Here is a 23,503-nt window from a genome sequence, read left to right as displayed (position 1 = left end):
CTGCCTTAGGGTTGTAAGTCCTGCTAGAGGGGTGACTTATCTATGCCACAGGCAGTGTGAGGTTGGCATGGCACTCTGAGGGGAGTGCTATGTCGACTTAGTCTTTTTATCCCCACCAGCACACACAAGCTATGAGGCTGTGTGCATGTGCTGAGTAAGACATGCTGCTGCCCTTAGAGACCTTCCCTGGCATCAGGGCCCTTGGTACCAGGGGTATCAGTTACAAGAGATTTACTTGAGTGCCAGGGTTGTGCCAATTGTGGAGACAAAGGTACAGTTTAGGGAAAGAACACTGGTGCTGGGGCGTGGGTAGCAGGGTCCCACCACACTTTCAATCAAAACTTAGCAAAGGCAAAAAGTTAGGGGGTAACCATGCCAAGGAGGCATTTCCTTACAGTCCCACTCCAATTCAAAACTATCTGCCCTGATCCAATGTTCCCCTCTCTAATCCGAAACAGTCTGCCCGACTCTAATCCGAAACAGTCTGCCCCACTGCAATCCCCCTCGCTCCAATCTAGTCCGCCCTATTCCAATTCACCCTACTCCAGTCCAATCCACCTCACCACGATCTGCCACACTCCAATCTGTCCCAGTCCAAAACAATCTGCCTGCTCCTTTCCAAAATAGTCTGCCCCACTTCAGTCCAAAACAATCTGCCCCACTTCAGTCCAAAACAATCTGCCCCACTCCAATCCAAAACAATATGCCCCACTCCAATCCAAAATAATATGCTCCACTCCAGTCTGTCCAGTGCAAACCAATACATTGATGCGGAGTGGGCAGATTATTTTGGATTCCAGTGGGCCACAATGTATTGGTTTTTACTGGGACAGACTGGAGTGGGGAATATTACTTTGGATTGAAGTGGGCAGATTATTTTGGATTTCAGTGGGGCACAGTCTTCTCCACTCCAACCGACCCCACTCCAATCCAAAGCAGTATGCCCCAATCCAGTCCAAAACAATCTGCCCCACTCCAATCCAGTCTACCTCACTCCAATCTGCCCTACTCCAGTCAGCCTCACTCCAGTCCAAAACAGTCTCCTCCACTCCAGTCCAAAACAATCTGCCCCTTTCAATTTGTCCCACTAAAATCCAGAAGAATTTGCTCTATTCCATTCCACAACAGTCTGCCCCACTCCAACCCAAAACATGCCCACTCCAGTCTGCCCCACTGCAATCCCAAAAATATTCCCTACTACAGTTCAAAACAATCTGCCCCACTCCAGTCTGTCCCTGTACAAACCAAAACAGTTTGCCCCACTCCACCCTGTCCCATTCCAGTCAAAAACAATCTGCCTCTGCCATCCAAAGCAATCTGCCCCAGTCCAATTCAAAGCAATCTACCCACTCAAATCAGAAACAATCTGCCCCACTCCGATTCCCCCACTCTAATCCACCTCTTCCTAATTCACCCCACTCTAGTCTGTCCCACTCCAATCCAAAACAATCTGCTACTCCATTCCAAAACAGTCTGCTACTCCATTCCAAAAAAATCTACCCCACTTTACTCAATCCACCCCACTAACTCAGCCCACTCCAACCCACTCCACCCTATTCCACCCCAAGGCACAACACTCTCTGCCACAGAACCATTGAACTCTACTCTCCTCCACTCAACTCTGACACTCTTCTCCACTCTACAACACTCTACTCCCCCACTCCACTCTGTGAAACTCCACAACACTAACGTTTAGCCATGCTGAACAGCAACATGGCAAAAACACATTGCCTAAGCCAATAGCTCCTATATAGTCGAGGCGTATTAGCTATGCTAGTGCTTGTTTACTTATAGTGAAGCTTAATTATAAAATCTAGAGCTCCCAGTAACACACAAATATTACTTATTGCATGATATGATCTGCATTGCAGGCCTACTTGAATCCTAGTTTAGGTGTTCTTCGGAATTCTTGAAAAAGGAGGGTAAAGGTAACAGTCCTGAAAGTGTTGAAGTTTTTAGGAGTGAAAACAGATAACCAGGATGCTTTGATATAAAATTTGCCATATATTAATTAACTCTCATTCAGTCTTTTACAGAAGTAACAGTTTGTGTTAATTTGATACATCTGTCTCCTTTATGTGTGGCAGATGAATCATTTGGAATCATTATAGCATTCTAATGCCCACCAGTAATGTACGAGCCCTGTACATTTGACCATTACTTAACCCTTTCTGTGCATCGGATGACTGGGAGCCGTCCGACGTCACTGTGCTCATGTGCATCGAACGGCCCCCAGCTGTCCTCGCACACAAGCCAGGAAATCCCTCTGGCATGGGCACTGGAGAGATTCCCTGTTGCTTAAAGCAGCCTCGGGAGGTGGGGGATCAGCTTCCCCCACCTCCCGATGTTGTTTTTGGTTTTCAGGGAAATGACTATCGGGGTGTGCGGAGCATTGATATAATTTCTCTGAAAAGGAAAGTGAAATGAGGCGATCTACTCATAGAAAACGCTAGGGATTTTTTTTAAAAGAAGGGTGGGGGCATGGCCATGCCCCCACCCCAGATAAATGGGGACAAAGTATTTCTGCCCTCCTGGGGGGCAGATGGGGTAATTACCCCTGATCTGCTCCACAGGGGAGGCAGACAGCCCACTAGATGCCAGGGAATTAAAACAAATAAAGGGGTGGTGGCTGCCCACCACCATGGGCATAGTTATGGCCCTCACCACAACTGAAGCGAGTAACAGTCCTTCTGCATCGCCCCCCTTGTGGACTAAAGTATCTCATCCCAATGGCAAGCAAGAGGACATATGACTCTTTTGGGTTTTGATTTTACAAATAGGCCAAGAGAGATTGTCTAACTTCCAATATCGTCCCACTTGCAGTCGTGAGCGGCTGCACTTTGTGGACTTTGGTATGCTGCCACCTGGAAAAATCTACCAGACCCGGACACTTCTAAAAACAAAACATCTGGGGGAGTTCAGCGTGGGAGTACACCCCACACCATTTTCTTACCCACAATGCCCTGCAGACCTCCAACTTTGCTTAAAATCACTAATTTTCCCTACATTTCTGTGATGGAATCTTCTGGAATCTACAAAATTCCTACCACCTACCTTTGCCCCATCTGTACCGATAAAGATTCTGCCCCACTTGTGTGGGTGTCCAAAGCAGAGTCAGCCTAAAAGCGTATAAAAAAAAAAAAGAAAACTGCCCCTTTGGACCCGCTTTGGTTCTCCCTTAATTTCTGCATGTTTTTGGGCATTCCCTGTTGCATGCACTTGTCCCACCTACACAAAAGAGATATCCTGTTTATCGGTAGATCAAGTGGAACGCTGAGTGGTAGGAAATTGGTGCTGGTGTGCTAATCCCATACAGAAATCTGTGGAAATGTGATAATGTAGCTAGATTTGAGGTTTGCAGGGGTTTCTGAGTAAGAGAACTTTGGGGGATCCATGCAAGCCACTCCTCCCTGGACTCCCCCGGGTGTCTAGTTTTCTTAAATGTCTGGGTTTGCCTAGATGGCCGCTGAGCCCAGGATCAAAAACCTAGGTGCCCCCATGCAAAAACAGGTAATTTTCTGATAGATAATTTTGATGTCTCCACAATAGGTTTTGGGCCCTTCCATGTTCAGGGCACTTGCCCCACCCACAAAGTAAGGTAGCATTTTTATCGACAGACCTCAGGGAAAGCTGGGTGGTAGGAAATTTGTGGCTTCCCTCAGATTCCAGAACTTTCCATCACAGAAACGTGAGGGAAATGTGTCACAGAACCTGGTGAGAGATGCACAAGTCACCCCAGTCTGGATTCCCGTAGGTGTCTAGTTTTAAAAAATGTACAGGTTTGCTTGGTTTCCCTAGGTGCTGGCTGAGCAAGAGCCCAAAATCCACAGTTAGGCATATTGCAAAAAAGGGTCCATTTTGGTTGGAAAAATGTGCTGTGTCCACGTTGTGTTTTGGGCCGTTTCCTATAGTGGGCACTAGGCCTACTCACACAAATAGGTATCATTTTTATTGGGAGACTTTGAGGGACACAGAATAGTAGAGCAAGTTTTATTACCAATTGTCTTTCTTTGCATTTTCGCCTTCCAAATGTAAGACAGTGTGTAAGAAAGAAGTCATTTTGAGAAATGCCCTTTAACGTACATGCTAGTATGGATACTACCCGAATTCCGAGATGTGCAAATAAACACTGCTTCTAAACTTCCTATCTTGTGCCCATTTGCGAAATACATAAGCTTCTCTAATACCAATTTTCACTCTTTATATTTTACCAAATGAATTACTATATACCCGGTACACAATGAAAAACCATTGCAAGGTGCAGCTCGTTCATTGGCTCTGGGTACCCCTGGTTCTGTGTGAACCTACAAGCCCGATACAAGACTACCAGAACAGTCCAGTGGACGTAACAGTATATTGCTTTCGAAAATCTGTTTATTTTAACTGTTAATTTCTATAGGAAAGCCTCAAAGGATCTACACTAATGACCCCTTACTGAAGTCAGGATTTTATCTTCTTTACAGAAATGTATAGCTTTTCAGGATCCACTATTGGTTTCATACCCATTTTCTACCACTAATTAGATAAAGGTTGAAAGCACAAAAAAGAGGAAAAAAGGGCTATCTCACAGTAAAATGCCAAACCCATTTTGATGTCTTTTTTTTTTTCTGATTCACAGTTTGCCTGTTCCTAAAAGCTGGGACGATGGTGCCTTTAGCACCACAAACTCTTTGTTGATGCCATTTGCAGGTTAAAAAACATATGCTTTCTTTTGCAGCACTTTTTCCAAAAAAAAACAAAAAATGTAGGTGTATTTTGGCAACTTTCTTCATCCCCTTCAGGGAATCTACAAACCCTGGGTACCTTTAGAATTCCCAAGATGTTGGGGGGGGGAGGGGGGGGGGAAGGACGCAAATTTGGCATGGATTCCTTATGTGGACAAAAAGGTATGGGGGCCCAAGCGTGAACTAGCCCAAGTAGCTAAAAACAAAATGCATAGCACTGGGCGGTAGGGGGGCTGTCGGGGTAAGTGGGGGAGGAAGGGGAAGCAGGGGGGAGGTATTGGGGGCATGGCTTAGCAGCAACGGGGTTAATCATTCTTAGTAGAGGTGAGGGACAGTTGAATAGAACAATATATTTTACTGACTCAAATTTTCTTTTTTTGCTGCTTTTCATGGCAAGCTGTAACTTGTCACGGGATATATAAGCTCATATTTAAAGCATCTTAGTTCAGCGTTTTGTATTTCTACATCCTTAGTTTTACTCTCCAAGGTAGGAAAATATGGGTTGTTCAAGCCAAGCCATCTGCAGCCATTTAATATACATAGTTGTTAGGTAAGTTTCCTGTAGAAAAATAATTTCTTATTTAGACTCTATTGCCTCCATAGTTACAGATCTTTTTCTATATTAATTAATACTGTTCACATTTCAGCTTGCTGAATTTAAAACACTAGTCAATTAACGTTTTCTAATTTGTGTTTATATTTGGTGAGAATCTGTTTAAAAAAAATCATTTTAACCCAGCACTTTCTACCACCACTTACTGCCTTAATCATAAAGTGCCCCTGGCACACTGCCCCAACACAGACTTTGATTTTTGTAGAATGCTCTTTCTGATTGATACCTCTGACTTGTGGGTCTCCAACCTTTATTGGAGTGGGACCTACTTCTGATCAGTGAAAATCATTGTGAGCTACTGAAGGGAAAGCCACTTGTGCAGTGTTACCAGACACCCACACGCCCAGCTTCATTGACTTTACGCCTAATGGCCATAGAGCCAGACACCATGGTTTGAACAAAATACTTTGACTGAGGCACTATAATGGCTGCCATTTGTGTCAGTGAGAGCTTGGGCTCTAGGGGTTTATGAACATGTGTGCATATGGAGAGCCTGTGTTGTATTTACTTGTGGCACAAGATATATCTTTCACCATATGTGGCACCAGTACATGTATAACACAAAAATACAACCATTACAAGTGCAGGAAAATATTCCAGCAGAATGTGCGTAATATGGAACGTTTTTGAACACCTTAAATATCTTTCACTTAAAACAAGCATTGGCAAAGCCAATAGGTCTTTCCTATGCAAGAGCTATTGGCTTTGTCAGTGTATTTTAGTCATGTACACCAGTGTTTCTGCTGTTCAGCATGGCTAAAATTTAGTGGTGTGGAGTATAGTGGGGTAGATTGGGGTGGGGTAGATTAGAGTGGAGTGGGATAGATTGAGTTAGAGTGGAGTGGGGTAAATTGGGGAAGTGTTAAGTGTGGTAGAGTTGGGTAAAATGGGGTTGCTTTTAGTGGGATAAATGAGTGGGGTAGATGGAGGAAGATAGTGGAGTAAAATGGGGTAGATTGGAGTAGGATAGAGTGGGGTAAATTGGAGTTGAGTGGGGTAAATTGGAGTTGGGTAGGTTGGGATGGGGTAGATTGAAGTGCAGTAGATTGGAGTAGAGTAGATTGGGGTGGGATAGAATGGAGTAGGGTAGATTGAAGTGGGGTTGGGTAGATTGGAGTGGGTTAGATTGGAGGGGAGTGTGGTACAGTGGGATGGGGTAGATTGAAGTGGAGTAGATTTAAGTGGAGTGGGTAGATTGCAATGGAATGGAGTGAGTGGGGTAGTGTAGATACTGGTAGAGTGGAGTAGATTGGATTGGAGTGGTTTAAGTGGTGTGGAGTGGAGGAGCCTGTGGGCTTATTCCACCAGGGCCAAGCCTGTCACAGTAGCATTGGTAAAGGAGTGAAAGTACTGGTTCAGGACAACTGCCCAACTGTGTGGTGGGCATTGCTACACATGTCCACGAAACAGTATTGCATTGACAGTCTGATCCAGTGGCAGGGTCATTTTGCTGGCTAAGTCCTGCAAAGTACTGACCTGAGTCCACTCCCCAGACTCTCCACCGTTGCGAGGTAAGTCTGTGGTATCAATTCTAAAAGGGAGCAATATGGGATTATAAATACCCATCAGAAAACATGCTTCTTACTTTTGGTAATGCCATTTTTGGTGGTTACTCTAGCTAACTGCATACATCTGACTGCTCTCCTTCCTCCCCGTTTTGTAATAGCGACTCTCGAACATCATAATAAGGTTCCATATTAGATTTTGGCACACTGCCACCTCCAATTTGTTCGAAGTGCTCCACATGTAAGGTTGTGGAGGGAAAAAGATTAAGAAACTGACACCTGGGGGCAGGACTGCTTACATGCAGCTCAGCTTCGTCACTTTCTGGGTGGTACAGAGTCAATGTTGAGCCACCTATTAGCATGCAGGTGCATTGCTGTCAAACATTCCGGATCCAGTCTGGTGCCTAGGGATATTCTAAACTTGCGGTTAGAGTATCCACCAGAAAGAACGTTACTGAGGGTAATTAACTTGTGTAAGTGCATCCTAAGTGCATCAAGTGTAGCTGTTTATTTAACTGACTGTCACTTGAGCCATAAGTGGAAAAGGCCGTTATGAAAATGTTTAAACAGAACATCTACTCAGTTTAAAGGTTATTTAGATTCATAGTGAAGTTGTTATCTAGTTAAGGTGTCCATTGGTCTCATAATGAGTAAGAAATGTCTGTGCAGTTTTCACCAAAATAAACTGCGCATTTTATTATTTTGCCTTACTTTTAGTATTGCAGTTTGGAATAATTTCACAGAACAGTGTGCTTGGTCGTAAATTGATCCATTATTTTTTTTACTCCCCATTGTTTGTAGTGATAGCAGAGACAGCTCGTCTATACGAAAAGTAGTGTTTGGACTTGGAGGGAATTTCATAATTCTTGCTATTCTTGACATGTAATTTTAAGCAGGGAATGATATAAAGTTGATCCGGGTTTTTCTATTTCTTCCAGCAGTTGATTTTTCTCCAGCCTGTGTGTGTGAAATATTTGAATTGCGTCTGGAAAAGTCAGTTCCTGAATCTTTCTTGCCTACCACTTTCACTTATAGTTGAATGTTTGATTGTTTTAAATCTTTACCTATTTCGGTTTTTGGTTATTCCCTTTGATTTGCAGATTATTTATTCTTATTCATTTTCTAACTGCTCTTTAGCATCTATTCGTTCCAGGTTCAATTTGGCTTGTTTATTTATCTGTTTTTCTAAATTTTATTCTCATAATTTATAATTGAAAAATGAGCAAATGAGGAGACCCAGATGAGAAGCTATACTATTTAAAAGGGTGAGGCATACGATGACCCATGAGGTGCTTCAGAAGTTATTGCTTTGAAAGAGAATTACAAAGGAGGAATTCGAACTTGGGGAGAGCGTGGAAAAAAATGAGGTGATCCAAGCCAACGTTTTAGCATGGATCCTTGGAAGTAAACAAGATGAGTGAGAGATATTGTTCAATGCTGCTGAGAATTCCAAAGATCGTGGCGGCCATTCCTTCTTGATCCACTGTCATTCTGAGGGTTAGCAGGATAGTCACTAGTGTTACTTCTGTGCCTTACGTGAAACTGAAACGAGGTTCTAGTTGGTTAGATGACCTTATTGTAATCATTGAATGACAACAGATGGCAGTTAGTTAATTTTACAACTTTTTGGAAGAGAAAGGAGGTAAATAGGTTAGCAAATACCGAGAATGTCCAGGCGGGCTGAGTTTTTTTTATTTTTTATCTTTATTATTTAGAAGACACACTACCAAAGTCTATTCCAGAGAGAATGAATTTGAACAAACATAGAAATTGCATAGTCACAGACATAATTTTATGAGGAGACAACCGAAGAATATGAAAGAGCCACCGTTATACTCGTCATTCATGCCAGACTCAATTTACTATCTTTCGGACAGTGACAATATGAGTGCCTTCACGTTAATGTAATGATAAGTTTCGCCTGAAAGCAGAGGCCCCTAAAATGCTTGGCAGGCTGGAACCCAGTCTTTCAGATATCATGCATGTCTGATGAAGTTTTTTATTATCTGGATGTCACGAAGTTGATATTGCACAGTTGGTTATAATGTAGGAAGATTTCTTGGTACAGTGTTTTATCTGCCAAGGCAAACAGGCTTTTATTTTGGTCTCTTGCAGGCTTAAATGCCTTTCGGTGCACTGGGCCATCAGGAGATTTTTATTTCCCAAAAAAACGGTAGGTAGATGGTATCAGTTTAAAAAAATCTACATCTACAAAGTACATTTTTAGTTCTTCCTTATCTGTTTCCCCTCCACTTTGAATCGGGAACTTCTGACCCATTCTCCCAGGGCAAATTCTTGCCCAGTCCCAAAATTCCACCATGGATTTAGTATCTTTGATTGGTTTGCGACATTTTCCTGAACTGTTCTGTGGGGTACTATAATTAAACATCAGAGACGTGTATATACTTAAATTGTTGACGAAGGTAGGCAACTGAATTTGGTGTTTCACATCCCATTGCTGTACTAAATGGTTTTTGTTATACAATACAACTATAAATAATGTTGAAAAATTACTGCTGAAAATGTTCAGATCCCAAACAATGCACTTAGCAGACAATTTCGACCTGGGCTACTCTGTTTGGGAATACATTCTTCACTTTAAGGTCTGAAATAATTCAGGAACCTTCATATAATGGAACAGAGCCACATCTTCTACTGAGCGGAAACGTGTAGTTTCCTAGATGCAGGACTTGAGCTTTCTGGTTGAATGATACTTCAGTGTCCCTCCTCTGCATCCTGAAGAACTTCCTGGGTGAGACTGACACTCTTTAATAGATGGCTCACTAGCAAGGCTAGTTGTTCTTCTGTTATTTCAAAGATTACGGGTCTCGAGCAGTTGCTCATGAAATTCCAGGACTTCTTGATCTCTCTGTAACTAGTTAATTGATGACGAGCACAGCCCAAGACGTCATTGAAAGGGTCTGGAGCTGAGCAGCATGGACACTTTCAGTGATTGTATTGCATGTAACATTTTCTTTGTTAATTGGTGCACACTGTGATCAAAACTAATATGTGAATCTCCTCTTCCAAAAGATTCACCTAGAAGCATGAATTTTGAGTTTTAGGTTTTGTTAGCATTCTCTAATCCTTGACTTTGCACGATAATGGCAGTGTGGAATGAAAAGTGATGTTCAATTTCGGAAAAGGTAAGATGAACCTTAGTTTTTGTTGTGACTAGAATAGGAAATGATTGGGTTTCCATTAATACAAACTGCTTTAATTCAGTTAGAGACTTCAGTCATGCAGGCAGTGAAATCTCTGCTCCTTCTTAATGGCTAGAAAACAAGCTGTCAGCATGGCACCTTTGTGAGAAGCCCTCAAGGTTCATTGCTCAGCCCCACACTCTTCATCACATACATGATCCCTCAGGTCAACATTATCCACAGACACAGCATCAGCAACCTCTCCTATGCTGATGACAGGCTATTCATACACTGCCTCTTGGACAAGACACACAATTTTAACGCCTTCATTATCAAATCCTCTAACTGAATGAAAGCAAACTGTTGCTATACGTTCAAAAGCACTCGCCGCCAATGACAGATAAAACAGCATGCAAGTAAATTGGAAGGTTCCCCACATAGTAATAAAAGCTGTGAGCGACTTACAATCCTCATGAAGCTAATTTTGAAAACTACTTCCCACCCTTGAGTAACAACAGCAATTCATTGATATTCTGCAACACTAATGTGTCAACAACAATATTTTGGGTCATTGATCTTAGATCCATGCAAAATTGTAACTGTCCATCAGCTGTCTCTGTGATGACCACTGATGATATCCAACTAGACACCTCTACTGGTTCCATGATACCATCATTACACATTTCCTGTATCCTTTTATTCTTTTCATTACCTCACTTTGAATCACCACAGGTACCCTCCTTACCTTATGCTGCAAAAGTGCAGCATCTGGTTTAAGAACAGTTTTATGCACATACCCCTTTAGTTGCCCTGGTTTGTCATAAAACACATTTGTCGCATTATCTAAATTTCATCAATAGATTAATTCAACACTACCACAACCTGCGTGGGAACTCTTGGTTAATAACAATATTCAGATCCTATTGCTGCATCCACCCAAGTATTGATGGTCTTTTTTCTCCAGCTACACTTCTCCTTCTATATCTGTTTTTTTTTTTCCTAAAGAAATATTAACTTCTATATAAGCAATTATATCAATTGCTTGACCCTGATATCCTGCAGGAGATATATCCTTGGGCTGCACAATTATAGCTGGCCATTCACATTCAAACATCTCTCTGTGTATGATCCTGAGTCTACAATGAGTTGAGTCTGACGGTCATTGACTAAAAGCTCAGCTCTCGGTCTAATCTTCCTCTTAGCATCATCCATTGCACCTTCCCCGAACCCTGCACTCAAAATTCTATCAACCGATCCAGTCACCTCAGAAACATCTACAGAGACCTTGGCTACTTTATTCTTGACACTTGCACATCCTTGCAGAATGGGCCAGAGAACCACACTTTCAACATTCCTCTGGAACATTCCACCCTCACTTAAAAGGTCTTGGGTCAAGGGGTAGAGCTCTCTTTTGGTTGCTATTTTCTGTTGGACACTGGGACTGGAGCTGTAAGCCATGAAAAGCTGGAAGGCGGAACCCCCTGATATCCTAATACTCTGCCTGCAGCTGCCCCCAGGAACAGTGAGGCTCTCCCCAGAACCAGGGAAGCTGGGTTCCCTTAGATCCTATGAGGACTAGGTGGTGAAATAACTGGACCTCTACAGCAAGGAGAGAGGCAGGCACCGGAGGTATTAAAAGGAGAAAGGCTGGTGCAGGAAGCCAGTGCAACCAGCTCCCCGCAAAGTTTGTAGCCTTAGGTGCCAGGAAGGAAAGTGCTCCAGGTAGCTAGGGGTCACCGCCAGGAGCAAAATTAGCCCAAGAACAAACAAAATGGTCCAGCGGTCCTGAGATATCAGCAGGGAAATATTTTGATCCTTGGCCCCACCAGCAGTTACGGAGCGAGTGGTGCTTCACCACATGGTTGTCAAAACACCCCTGTGGTGGGCCAGGGCTCTGGGGTCAATGGAAGGAGTAGCATGGGTATGTTTCTTTGGAGTGGGCGAGTGTGTAAAACCCTCACCAGAACCACAAGGGCTCTGGGGCCCCCATCCTTCCACGCCAGATTTTATTAATGGAAGCCTGGGCCCCTCAACTCCGGGCCCCCTGTCACCAAAAAAAAGAGTGGGAACACTGTTGTGCTCCCGCAAAGAGAAAGGTGGGGCACAGGACCACAAATCTGGGCCCGACATCTGCCAGGACAGAGGGAGTGCTGCCGCACCCCAGCCCTTGCCACACCTGTGGTGGGCCTGCCCCTTTCCCTGTACCTGTGACTGGGGGAAGCTGGCAGCCACCACGCGAAGATGCAACCTGAGTGCAACTTGCACTGGAGCCAGCAGGGGGGCATTCAGGGATGGGCTTCCTGGGCTGTCCCCCCTACAAAAGAGGCATGCGGGGTGCTTAGGTGGAACCGAGCACCACCCTCAAAAAACAAAAAGAAAATGCAGGCCACGTGGCTTCAACAAAGGCCGTGCCTCTCCTCAGCTCAGTGGGAGAGCTGCTAATACAATCTTCACTGCTCTAGAGGAAGTCCCCATAATGCCCTGCAGGGCTGAAACTGGCACCAACCTTTTGTTCTGCTTGTGGTGCCCCCACGACAGCAGGACAACACCAATCAACGTAAAAGATCATGGGGGAGTTGGACTGTTGCAGCTCCCCACAAAGGGGCCCAAAGATGTTTTACAGGTTTTAAGCACTCCCCAGTCTGGAGCATGTGCTCTTCATCTGGGAGTGCAGCACTCTCTAGACGCTGAGGTTATGTCTGCAGTTACTGTGGCCTGAAGGTGTTAAATGGAAGGTACAATTTGTATGGCACCCCCTAGAGGTGAAGTCTGTTGTTACATGTTGTGTGATCATAATGATCTTTTTCCACTTTAAGGGGTCTGAATTGATTACACAATTACAACAAAGGTATTTCCACCAGCCTTATGTATATTTCTGAATTACTGTGTAGTATTAAGTAGTCTGTTGTTAATAAATGTCCTTTTTAATAAAAAGTACAGACTCAGCTACTATTTATTGAGTGTTATTGTTGCGTGCCAGCAACTGGCAATTACTGGCCCACATTACCTCTCGTGGGTAGGCCTTGGACGTACGTCTCTGCTACTCTGGGAGAGTCAAGCTGTACAATGGGGTGTTTGGTTACCAGTGGAGGGAGGATGTGGACCCATTACTTGTGCAGGCCACACAACTAATGGCCCGTTTCCTTATTCTGTGATACAAACTCATCAATTGACTCCTCCACTCACTGTAGCTGAGTATAAAACTAGTAACATTACTAAATTCTCCTCTCTGACAAATCTAACTTCCAATCTACTTTGGCTTCTTTAACCCCTGGGGTGCCCTGGACGAGCTGGTCTCGCTCTCAGCCACGGATGGCGTGTGCTGGGGATGAGACCAGCTCGTCCTGCACTGGGCGCACGAGGGGAACGCTAGCGCTCCCTGTGGGCCTCCCACTCACACCCCCAGCAATCTGATGAAGTCAGCACGTTCACAGCGCGCTAACACCATCAATTGCTGCCGGGGACGTGCTGGAAGCAAATGGAAGTCATTTGCTTCCAGCACGTCCATCTGAGAGGACTCAAAACAGGTGAGTCCTTCTCCTGGGGGTGTTTTTCAGGAGGAAAGGAAAGAGTTTTTCCTTTCTCCCTGTGCCTGTTTTGAGTAGATTCCTGTTCCACAATCACAGGCAAGGCCCGCAATTGTGGAGCAGGAATCCACCCACTAGGCACCAGTGATGTTTTTCTGTGTATTTTTAGGGGGGGCTACCCATTAGGCAAGGGTCGCTCCCCTGGGGGCAATAATCTATCTGTGTTTCGGCCCCGCCGAGAGCTAGATTGGCCATTTTTTTTGGCCGAACAGACCACCTGGGGGAGGTCAAAACCCACTAGACACCAGGGATTACTTTATTTTTTATATTTTAGGGCAGCAACCACTTGGGGGAGGGTCACTACCCTGATGGGCATGATTGTTTTGTATGTTTTGCCCCCCCCGGCTAGATCTGCCATGTTTTCGGCTGATCTCACCAGGGGGGGGGGGGGGGGGGGGGGGTTTGGGGGCTGGTGAAAATCCACAAGGCCCCAGGGATTGTTGTTTGTTTGTGTGTTTGTGTGTTTTTTGGGGGCACCCCTTGGGCAAGGGTTTCCCTCCCAAAAGGGGCATAAGACTGATGGCCATTTCTGCCCCCCCTTAGGGGCAGATTGGCCTATTTTTTCAGGCCCATCTGCCCCCAAGGGGGGCTGAAGACACCAGGGATTTATTTTAAGTTTTTTTTTGTGTGTGTAGGGGCGGCCCCTTGAGCAAGGGTCGCCCCCAGAGGGAGCACATTACTGACTATCATGTCTACCCTCCTTGGGGGCAGATCGGCCTGTTTTTTTTCTTCTTTCTATTAGGCCCATCTGCCCTCAGGGGGGGCAGAGAGCTCACCAGAGACCAGGGAAGATTTTTTTTTTTCTCCAAAAAAGAGGTTGGGATTATGGCCATACTCCCACCCCAAATAAATGGGGACAAACTTGTTCTGCTCACAGGTGGCCAGATGGGGCAGTTACCCCCGATCCACTCCTTGGGTGGGGCAGAAAGCCAACTAGATGGCAGGGAATAAAAAAAAAAAAAAGTGAGGAAGTGGCTATCAACCAGTATGGGCATGGTTATGACCCCACCGCAAATGAAGGGGGTAACAGTCTTTTAGCTCTCCCCTGCACAATAAAACATCTTATCCCACAGCAAGCAAGAGGACATTTGATTATTTGGGTTTTGGTTTTACATTTGGGCCATGAGAGCTTGTTTAACTCTCAAAATCGTCCCACTTGGAATGGTGAGGGCTGCACTTTTTGGACTTTGGGATGCTGCCATGTAGAAAAATCTACGAGACCTAGACACATCTGAAAACTAAATATGTGGGTGAGTCCAGGGTGGTGTGCTTCACATGCACTGCACCATTTTCTTACCCACAATGCCCTGCAAACCTCCAACTTTGCTTGAAATCATATATTTTTCCCACATTCTTGTGATGAAACCTTCCGGAATCTGCAGGAATCCACAAAATTCCTACCACCCAGCATTGTCGCATCTATACTTATAAAAATTCTGCCCCACTTTTCTGCCTAAAAACGTTTTTTTCAAACTGCCTTTTAGTAGACCAGCTTTGGTTCCCCCTAATTTTTGACATGTTTTTGGCTCATCCCTGTCACGGGCACTTCGCCCACCTACACAAGTGAGGTATACTTTTTAGCGGGAGACTTAGGGGAACGTTTTTTTTTTTTTTTTTTTTAGCTAAATTTAAGGTTTGCTGAGGATTCTGGGTAAGAAAACACTGGGCGATCCACACAAATCACACCTCCCTGGACTCCCTAAGGTTTGTAGTTTTCAGAAATGTTTGGGTTTGGTAGATTTTCTCTAGATGGCTGCTGAGCCCAGGACCAAAAACACAGGTGCCCCCCACAAAAACAGGTCATTTTGTATTTGATCATTTTGATGTGTCCACATAGTGTCTTGTGGCATTTCCTGTCGCGGGCACTAGGCCTACCCACACAAGTGAGGTACCATTTTTATCGGGAGACCTGGGAAAACGCTGGGTGGAAGGACGTTTGTGGCTCCCCTCAGATTCCAGAACTCTCTATCACCCAAATGTGAGGAAAAAGTGCTTTTTTGTCATACTTTGAGGTTTGCAAAGGATTCTGGGTAACAGAACCTGGTGAGAGCACCACAGGTCAACTCATCCTGGGTTCTCCTAGGTGTCTAGTTTTAAAAAATGCAGAGGTTTTGTTGCCAGATTTTAAGGTTTGCAAAGGATTCTGGGTAACAGAACCTGGTGAGAGCCCAACACGTCACCCCATCCTGGATTCCCCTAAGTGTCTAGTTTTCCAAAAATGCATAGGTTTGGTAGGTTTCCCTGGGTTCCGGTTGAGCTAGAGGCCAAAATCCACAGGTAGGCACTTTCCCAAAAACATGTCAGATTTCAATGTAAAAATGTGATGTGTCCATGTTGCGTTTCCCGTCGCGCTCATTGGGCCTACCCATGGAAGTGAGGTACCATTTTTATCGGGAGACTTGGGGGAACATAGAATAGAAGAATAAGTGTTATTGCCCCTTGTCTTTCTCCACACTTTTTCCTTCCAAATGTAAGACAGTGTGTAAAAAAGACATCTATGAAATGTCCTGTAATTCACGTGTTAGTATTGAGACCCCAGAATTCAGAGATGTGCAAATAACCACTGCTTCTCAACATCTTATCTTGTGCCCATTTTGGAAATACAAAGGTTTCCTTGATAACTATTTTTCACTCTTTATATTTCACCAAATGAATTGCTGTATACCCGGTATACAATGAAAACCCATTGCAAGGTGCAGCTCATTTATTAGCTCTTTGTACCTAGGGGTCTTGATGAACCTACAAGCCCAGTATATCCCTGCAACTAGAAGGGTCCAGCAGCCGTAACAGTATTTTGCTTTTGGGAATCTGACATGGCAGGAAAAAGTTACAGAGTACAACATGAAGAGAAATGGCTGTTTTTTTTTTTACCTCAATTTTAATATTTGTTTATTTTAGCTGTTATTTTCTGTAGGAAACCCTTGTAGGATCTACACAAATGACCCCTTGCTGAATTCCGAATTTTGTCTTCTTTTCAGAAATGTTTAGCTTTCCGGGATCCAGCATTGGTTTCACACCCATTTCTGTCATTAACTGGAAGGAGGCTAAAGCACAGAAAATAGTAAAAATGGGGTATGTCTCAGTAAAATCCCTAAATAGTGTAAAATAATTTGGTTTTCTGATTCAATTCTGCCTGTTCCTGAAAGCAGGGAGGATGATAATTTTATCACCACAAACACTTTGTTGTTGCCATTTTAGGGGAAAGAACACAAGCTGCCTTCTGCAGCTCTTTTTTTCCCATTTAAAAAAAATAATAATAATTTTCTCTGTATTTTGGCTAATTTCTTGGTCTCCTCCAGGGGAACCCACACACTCTGGGTACCTCTAAAATCCCTACGATGTTGGAAAAAGGGACGCAAATTTGGCATGTGTAGCTTATGCGGACAAAATGTTATGAGTGCCTAAGCGTGAACTGCGCCAAATATAAAAAAAAAAGGCCTGGCATCCGAGGGGGAAAAGGCCTGGCACCTGAGGGGGGAAAAGGCCTGGCAGCGAAGGGGTTAAAAACACCCTGAATAGGTTGTCCATCTGGTTCTAATGCACCTGGCAGATACCTATAAAGTGTTGACACTCTTTACTCAAAGCACATAACAATATTGCTTTTTTCTGTGCAGGACGAAAATCCTTATCATCTACAACCTTCAAGTAATTGTCAAACATGGTAACCCAATCCTTTCTTTGAAAAGGAGGAAGACCGGTTAGTGGGAAAAAAAACATGGCAGAGTAATTACAGTCAATTGTGCATAGCCCATATCCAGCACTTACTAAACTAAGGCACCCAACAATGCACAAACAAGTAAAATAAAGAGCAAAAAGAAAAAAGAAATGAACCACGAACTCCAACCATTATTAAGTTTAAATAAGACCTGGTGTGCACATCACCGCTCCACTCTGGTCCACAACGATGAAGGAAATAACCTCCGCTCCAACTGTTAACAGTGTGTACATAGAGTGTGTTCGTCACTGTGTCACCACTTGACAGCATCAACCTCAGTGAAAATATTTTTAAGGTGTGCATACAACTGTGTACAGTCGCAGATCCCAAAGCCATACACTTCGCCTCTATGGGCTTTAATAACCAGAGGAAATGGCCCAATCCACAATGGTTGCCGTGCCCATCAGCAGATCAGCATCCAACCTCAGTTATATAGTTCTAGGTGTGGGTATCACCGCAGACGCACACGACTCCCAAAAGCATACACTTCCTCTTGGTGGGCTTTACAAAACTGCCCAATCCAGGATGGCCTTCCTGCGAATCGGCATGCATGCTGAGACACACAGCTCAACATTGTGTAAGAGGTGCACTAGTTTTCCTCATTCCTCTGTGCATCTTGTGCTTTACCTGTGGACTCTGGTGCTCTTGCACTCACACCTTCTGTAAGATGTCATGATCCACGCTCCAGTACTGCTCCTGAAAAAAAACAGTACTCTTCCTATTCAACCCACAGGAATCTGTTTTTCGCCTCCACCAGTAATTTCTCTTCCACCAGCTGGGCCGCAGTAATGACCAACGCCAGATGCTGTAACTCCTTTCTGGCCAGCTCATCCCTAAACTCATTGCCAAAAGTGAGCTTTGATAATTAAATAGATAAGTTTATTCAAGCTACAATGAACACCCTCCCCCACTCAGCACCAGGATACTGTTGCAGTGGATAATATGCTTTACAAATACACATAACATAATGCTTTAATGAGTGAGAACAGTCAGAACCTGAGCAAAACACATTCCCATTCATTGTGTCTGAATCCTCGTCCCCTAGACACAATCTTAAAACTCTTGTTTCTGTCATCAGGAGGAGATCTAGCTGTATGTCATACATTTCTAATTACTTTTCCTTTAAAGACTCTAAGAAGGGACTGCAAAATCTTCATACAGTCTTAGAGAATAAGGTTTTTAAGGTATTGATGAGTTCAAATTATGGGGTTAGTTGTAAATGTGCTTCAATGTAAGTGTTTCCAGACAGCCTATCCTAGATTGTTCAGTAGATCTCCTAAAAAAGTAGAGAATTTACAGAATTTCAAAACACTGTGCTGAAATGGGACTTAAAAAGTATACTGCAGATGTACCCTTTCTTTTTTAATGAAATATTTTTTTCTCTGTACAGGGCGCGATAATGCTTGTGAGAAAACATCCTACCTGTTTCTGCGAAAGGAGCTTCCAGTGCGTCTTGCGAATACTATGAGAGAAGTAAACTTGTTGCCAGATAATTTACTGCAGAGACCTTCTGTCAAGCTAGTTCAAAGTTGGTGAGAATGAACTTATTTTATTAAAATCTTTTTTTTTTTAGGAACAACTCATACCAAAGCTCTTGATTTAAGTGATGTTCTTAAGACACTCAGCAACTAAAATGTTATTTGTATACATGATGTTCTCTGTAGCATTTACATTCTGTTGTTCTATGTAAACCGCTCTCTTATAGTTGCTTGTAATTAATGTTTTATGTGCTTTGCATGAAATTGTTTTCATGTAAAGTGCTCTCACACCTGTTATGCATTATATAAAACTGTTAAATTAATACAATGCCAGTCATACACAAATGAACAACAAGGTTTACTGGTATGTTTTTTTGCCCGAAAAAGCTCAAAATACTTCCGGAACAACACAAAGGCCCTCATTCGGACCTTGGCGGGCGGCGGAGGCCGCCCGCCAAAGTCCCGCCGTCAAAATACCGTACCGCGGTCGCAAGACCGCAGCGGGTATTTTGACTTTTCCCCTGGGCTGGCGGGCGGCCGCCGAAAGGCCGCCCGCCAGCCCAGGGGAAAACGACCTTCCCACCATGAAGCCGGCTCGTAATCGAGCCGGCGGAGTGGGAAGGTGCGACGGGTGCTACTGCACCCGTCGCGTATTTCACTGTCTGCTATGCAGACAGTGAAATACTAGCGGGGCCCTCTTACGGGGGCCCCTGCAGTGCCCATGCCATTGGCATGGGCACTGCAGGGGCCCCCAGGGGCCCCGCGACACCCCCTACCGCCATCCTGTTCCTGGCGGCCGAACCGCCAGGAACAGGATGGCGGTAGGGGGTGTCAGAATCCCCCATGGGCAACGGAAAACCGTCGGGAGACCGCCGGTTTTCCATTTCTGACCGCGGCCAAAGCGCTGCGGTCAGAATGCCCAAGGGAGCACCGCCGGCCTGTCGGCGGTGCTCCCGCCCCCGTTGGCCCTGGCGGTGCAACACCGCCAGGGTCATAATGAGGGCCAAAGTGTCTAATTTGCCTCTGATCACACAGGTAGGCTCTTCACCCCAGGGAGTGTACTTACAATATGGAACCTTAACTCTCCATATGTTGACAACTGAACAAAGGCATAAAACTAGATTGAGAAGTGAATGGTAGTTCGTTAGGGTTGGGGCATAAAAGAATGATCATAGTTAGAGGATTACTGATACGTAATCAAAGCATTATTACTGCATCAGCTTGCTGCCCAAGTACTGGCATTGCATGCAAATATGCAGAAGCTGACTTATGCTTAGTTGATAGTTGTACCAAAAAGCCAGAAAACATGATTTATTCAATGCATTGAATAAGCTAAAATATTCATGAGAGAAGAACTTGTGGCAGAAACCTGTAGCCTAATTCAATAGCTTCTGACACTAGTGCTGCTGGAATGTCAGTGAAGCTGCTTTGTGTCTGTCCTGTTTTGAGGCCCCTTGATATGAGCCCTAAGGCAATGACATCCCATTCAAAGAGACACTTAGAATACACTCCACTGATTTTGGATCAGATAAGTCCTATATCATTAATATGACAGCTAGGAAAAAAAATGCTTTAGTTAGTGTTGCCCAACTTAAGACTCTGTAGGCCCAAAACAAACCGGGTAAACATGCTGTCACACTGCCTGATGTTCCTCTGTGTGCGAGAAGCATGTGACAGCTGTCCTGTGAACATCTAAAGTATGGAGGAGGTCTTCCTCCATAGATGAAGAGTTAGAACAAAAGGCAGGTGGGATAATCCCTTTATTTTTTGTAAAAGGCAGAAGCTATTTTCCACATGATCTGTAGTTAATGCAAGAGGATCAAATGATCTGGAAAAAAAATATGGATCCAAGGACCTGACTAAATAATCTTGTTCACCTAGGTGATGTTGAGATAACAGCCACCTCATTGGGGGCAGCAGGCGCTTAAGAAGTATGGCATGTGTCAGGGGAAGACCCTATGGAATAGATAGCACTGGGTACAGATATCAGCCCTCAGCAGAGGAATTAAATATGTGGAATATCAAGAAAAACCTTTTGACAAACACATAGTGGAGCTCATCACCTCCTAATTTTCTCCATGTGATTTCTAAACACCCAAATGGCAGCCCGCTGGGCTCTTATCAGTGGAAGTGGATAGACCTAACTCAGAGCCTTCCTTGAGGAAGGGATGGATCTACCTCTCTTCAGTCTCAGGAACATAAATCCATTTTCCTACAGCAAGAATGAAAAGAGGCTTAGTGCTGTTCCTGAGTCTTGGTTGTTGAAGAATAATAAAATGAATATGACTGCTACAGCTAATACAGATAGATCCTTGGAAGGTCCCTGTTACTGTTTCCCCGGCATTTTAACTTTCAAACCAACAGAATACGTCCCTGGCATTTTATTGAGATCTGCAATACGAATCCAGGAAACATTAACTCTTGAGCCATCTCTAACTGCCTTAACAGAGGGAAACAACCATCTTCCTTCGGATTGAATAGAAATGTCTTTTGGTTTTCTCTGTACTTTAGATTCACTGACTCAGAAACCACTCTCCTTCACATCAGTATTTGCACTTGATGTGGAGATATTTTATTTTTCCTTTCTTAGTAGATCAGTTAATGAGGGATATAGGAGGGCACATTAAACATAGAGACCTGTTAGTCCAACTCTATACTAATCAGCACAAAAGGGAAACTTTAAGTCTGAACAACACAGCACATGCCTTTTCATTGGAAGTAGTCAGGGCTGTGTGCATGTTTCCCAAGTGGCATTTATCTAAAGGTGCTTTAAGTCCTCACCAACTAAGTGGGACATACTTCGGCAACAAGTTCTCCACCTAACACAAGGTTAAGCAGTTATGTGAATGTTAATTAATATGCCTAAATGCAAAATTTTAGGCGAGTTGTTTGCCTAAGAGAAAAAAGGTGTTAAACTTCATTATTACATCTCCATCCCATCTAGGTATTTACTATTGTTTCAATGTGTATCCACTTCAGTACCATAAGTATACAGTGGATGAGGATGGGCAATAGAAAACGTCTCAACCCCACACCTCTACAAGATAAAAAATCAGTGAACAATACCTTCATTTGTCTAGCTCACAAGTGATGTTCTTTGTATAAATGCTCTTTATTAATGTTCTTACTTATATTGTGTGCCGATACCCTCGGGTTTGTAGCCTATATAAATATCTAGTAAATAAATTAATTCATACTCTTCATTTTGTAAAATAAAGTCATCATATTTGCGCTCTCTTTAAAAATGTTGACGTTTCACCAGGACTAAAAAATAGCTATATTGTACGTATAATACACCTGTAATCTAGTTAACTTTGTTGCTTGGTAGAGTCCATCCTAACTACACTACATTTCTCCTGGCCCCCAAGGAAGTATTGGTATACCAACTTGCCACCAGGGCAGGTAAAGCAGGCAGTGCACCACAAAACTTCAGGCATTTTTGTGGGGATTTGGGTGTACTGTATGGCATGGCTGGGAAGCCCTACTGTGCAGTACACTCACAAATACTGTCTTGGGCCCAGTCAGGTATGTTTACTTAACGTTAAGTTCAACCCTAGGTAGCTGTGGCTGTGAGCAGTAAGGCTTAGCAAAGGAACATGTGTAAAGCATTTAACTGCACCAAACAACAGAATAAGAAATGACATGACACAAAAGAAACAAGATACCGATTTATAAAAATAGAGCAGATTTTTATATATTTTTAGAGATCTCAATCATTAAAATCCACCGAAGGGTTCCATAGAAACAGATTTTAGAAATAATAAATACATTTTATATAAACTACAAATGAGCATTGGCCAACAAAAAGTTTGGAAACTTTTGAAAAGTTTGTAAAAGTAACTCCGGCACAAATTGGGTGACCAAGTTCAGTAGGACAGAGGCCTAAGGGTCCAAAAAGGATACTTTGAACAGTTACCTGGTCACCAGAGCATTTTTAGTGCAAGATCTAAACTTTACAGGCTGACTGCCATAGTCGATAATGGAGTTGTCCTGATGTTGAGGGATGCAGGCTCAAAGATGCTCAAGAGTGCTTCTGATACTGTGTAGATGATTGGGTGAAGTCCCGACGAGTCCTCGGTCCACAGGTGAGTTGGGTTGACTCTGTCCACAGGTCTCAGGGTTCCACAGAGCCCTCTTTGTAGGTTTCCAAGGGCTGCCGATACAGACCTTGCACTTTTACAACACATCGTTCACTGTGCAGATCTGTGATGGAGGCTGGTATCCCTCTTGGTCGACGAATCCGGTCACAATCAACACCCTTCGATCCAGCAGACATGGGTGCACCTTTTCGTTACCTCAAAATTGTCCTTTGGGGTGACGGGCGTCCGGTAGCGGCAAAACATCTGCGGTGGCTACCAGAGATATGACTTGGGCTCTTTCAGCTTTAGTGTCCCCAGTGCTGTTCTGGGAGGTCAGCCAACTGACTGTTGGGGTCTCTGCTTTGGACTGGGGCTCGGAATCAGCTTTTCCTGAGGCCAGTCACGCAGAACAGGGTCCAGCCTCCGCTAGTCTAACGTGCAGCAGGTTCAGTCACTCCAGCGTCACAGCCTATCTTTGTGTGCTTCCAACAGGTGCATAGTGGTCTTCTCTCCCTCCATCCAAGTCCAGGGAGTATTGAGGATCAACATGCCAGGTGTGCCATATTTATCCCAAGAATGTGGCCTGAAGGGATCACGCGAACACTACTCAATGGGCTATTGGGTCCCCTCCTACCTAATGACGATGTTTCTATGATGTG

General features: G+C 44.0%; 1 protein-coding gene across 2 annotated transcripts in view; it reads left to right on the top strand.

Moving 5' to 3' along the window:
• Positions 1-23,503, top strand: part of PDK3 (pyruvate dehydrogenase kinase 3) — a 1,119,352-nt gene that overhangs the window by 133,428 nt on the left and 962,421 nt on the right. For both annotated transcript variants that reach the window (XM_069204815.1, XM_069204814.1), the window contains one exon: positions 18,678-18,819. In XM_069204815.1, the coding sequence (XP_069060916.1) occupies positions 18,752-18,819 (68 nt within the window). In that variant the 5' untranslated portion in view covers positions 18,678-18,751. The remainder of the gene's footprint in view (positions 1-18,677; positions 18,820-23,503) is intronic.

The sequence above is a fragment of the Pleurodeles waltl genome, chromosome 8 (genome assembly GCF_031143425.1).
Source record: "Pleurodeles waltl isolate 20211129_DDA chromosome 8, aPleWal1.hap1.20221129, whole genome shotgun sequence".
Lineage (NCBI taxonomy): Eukaryota > Metazoa > Chordata > Amphibia > Caudata > Salamandridae > Pleurodeles > Pleurodeles waltl.
This window is presented reverse-complemented; position numbering and strand designations above follow the sequence as displayed.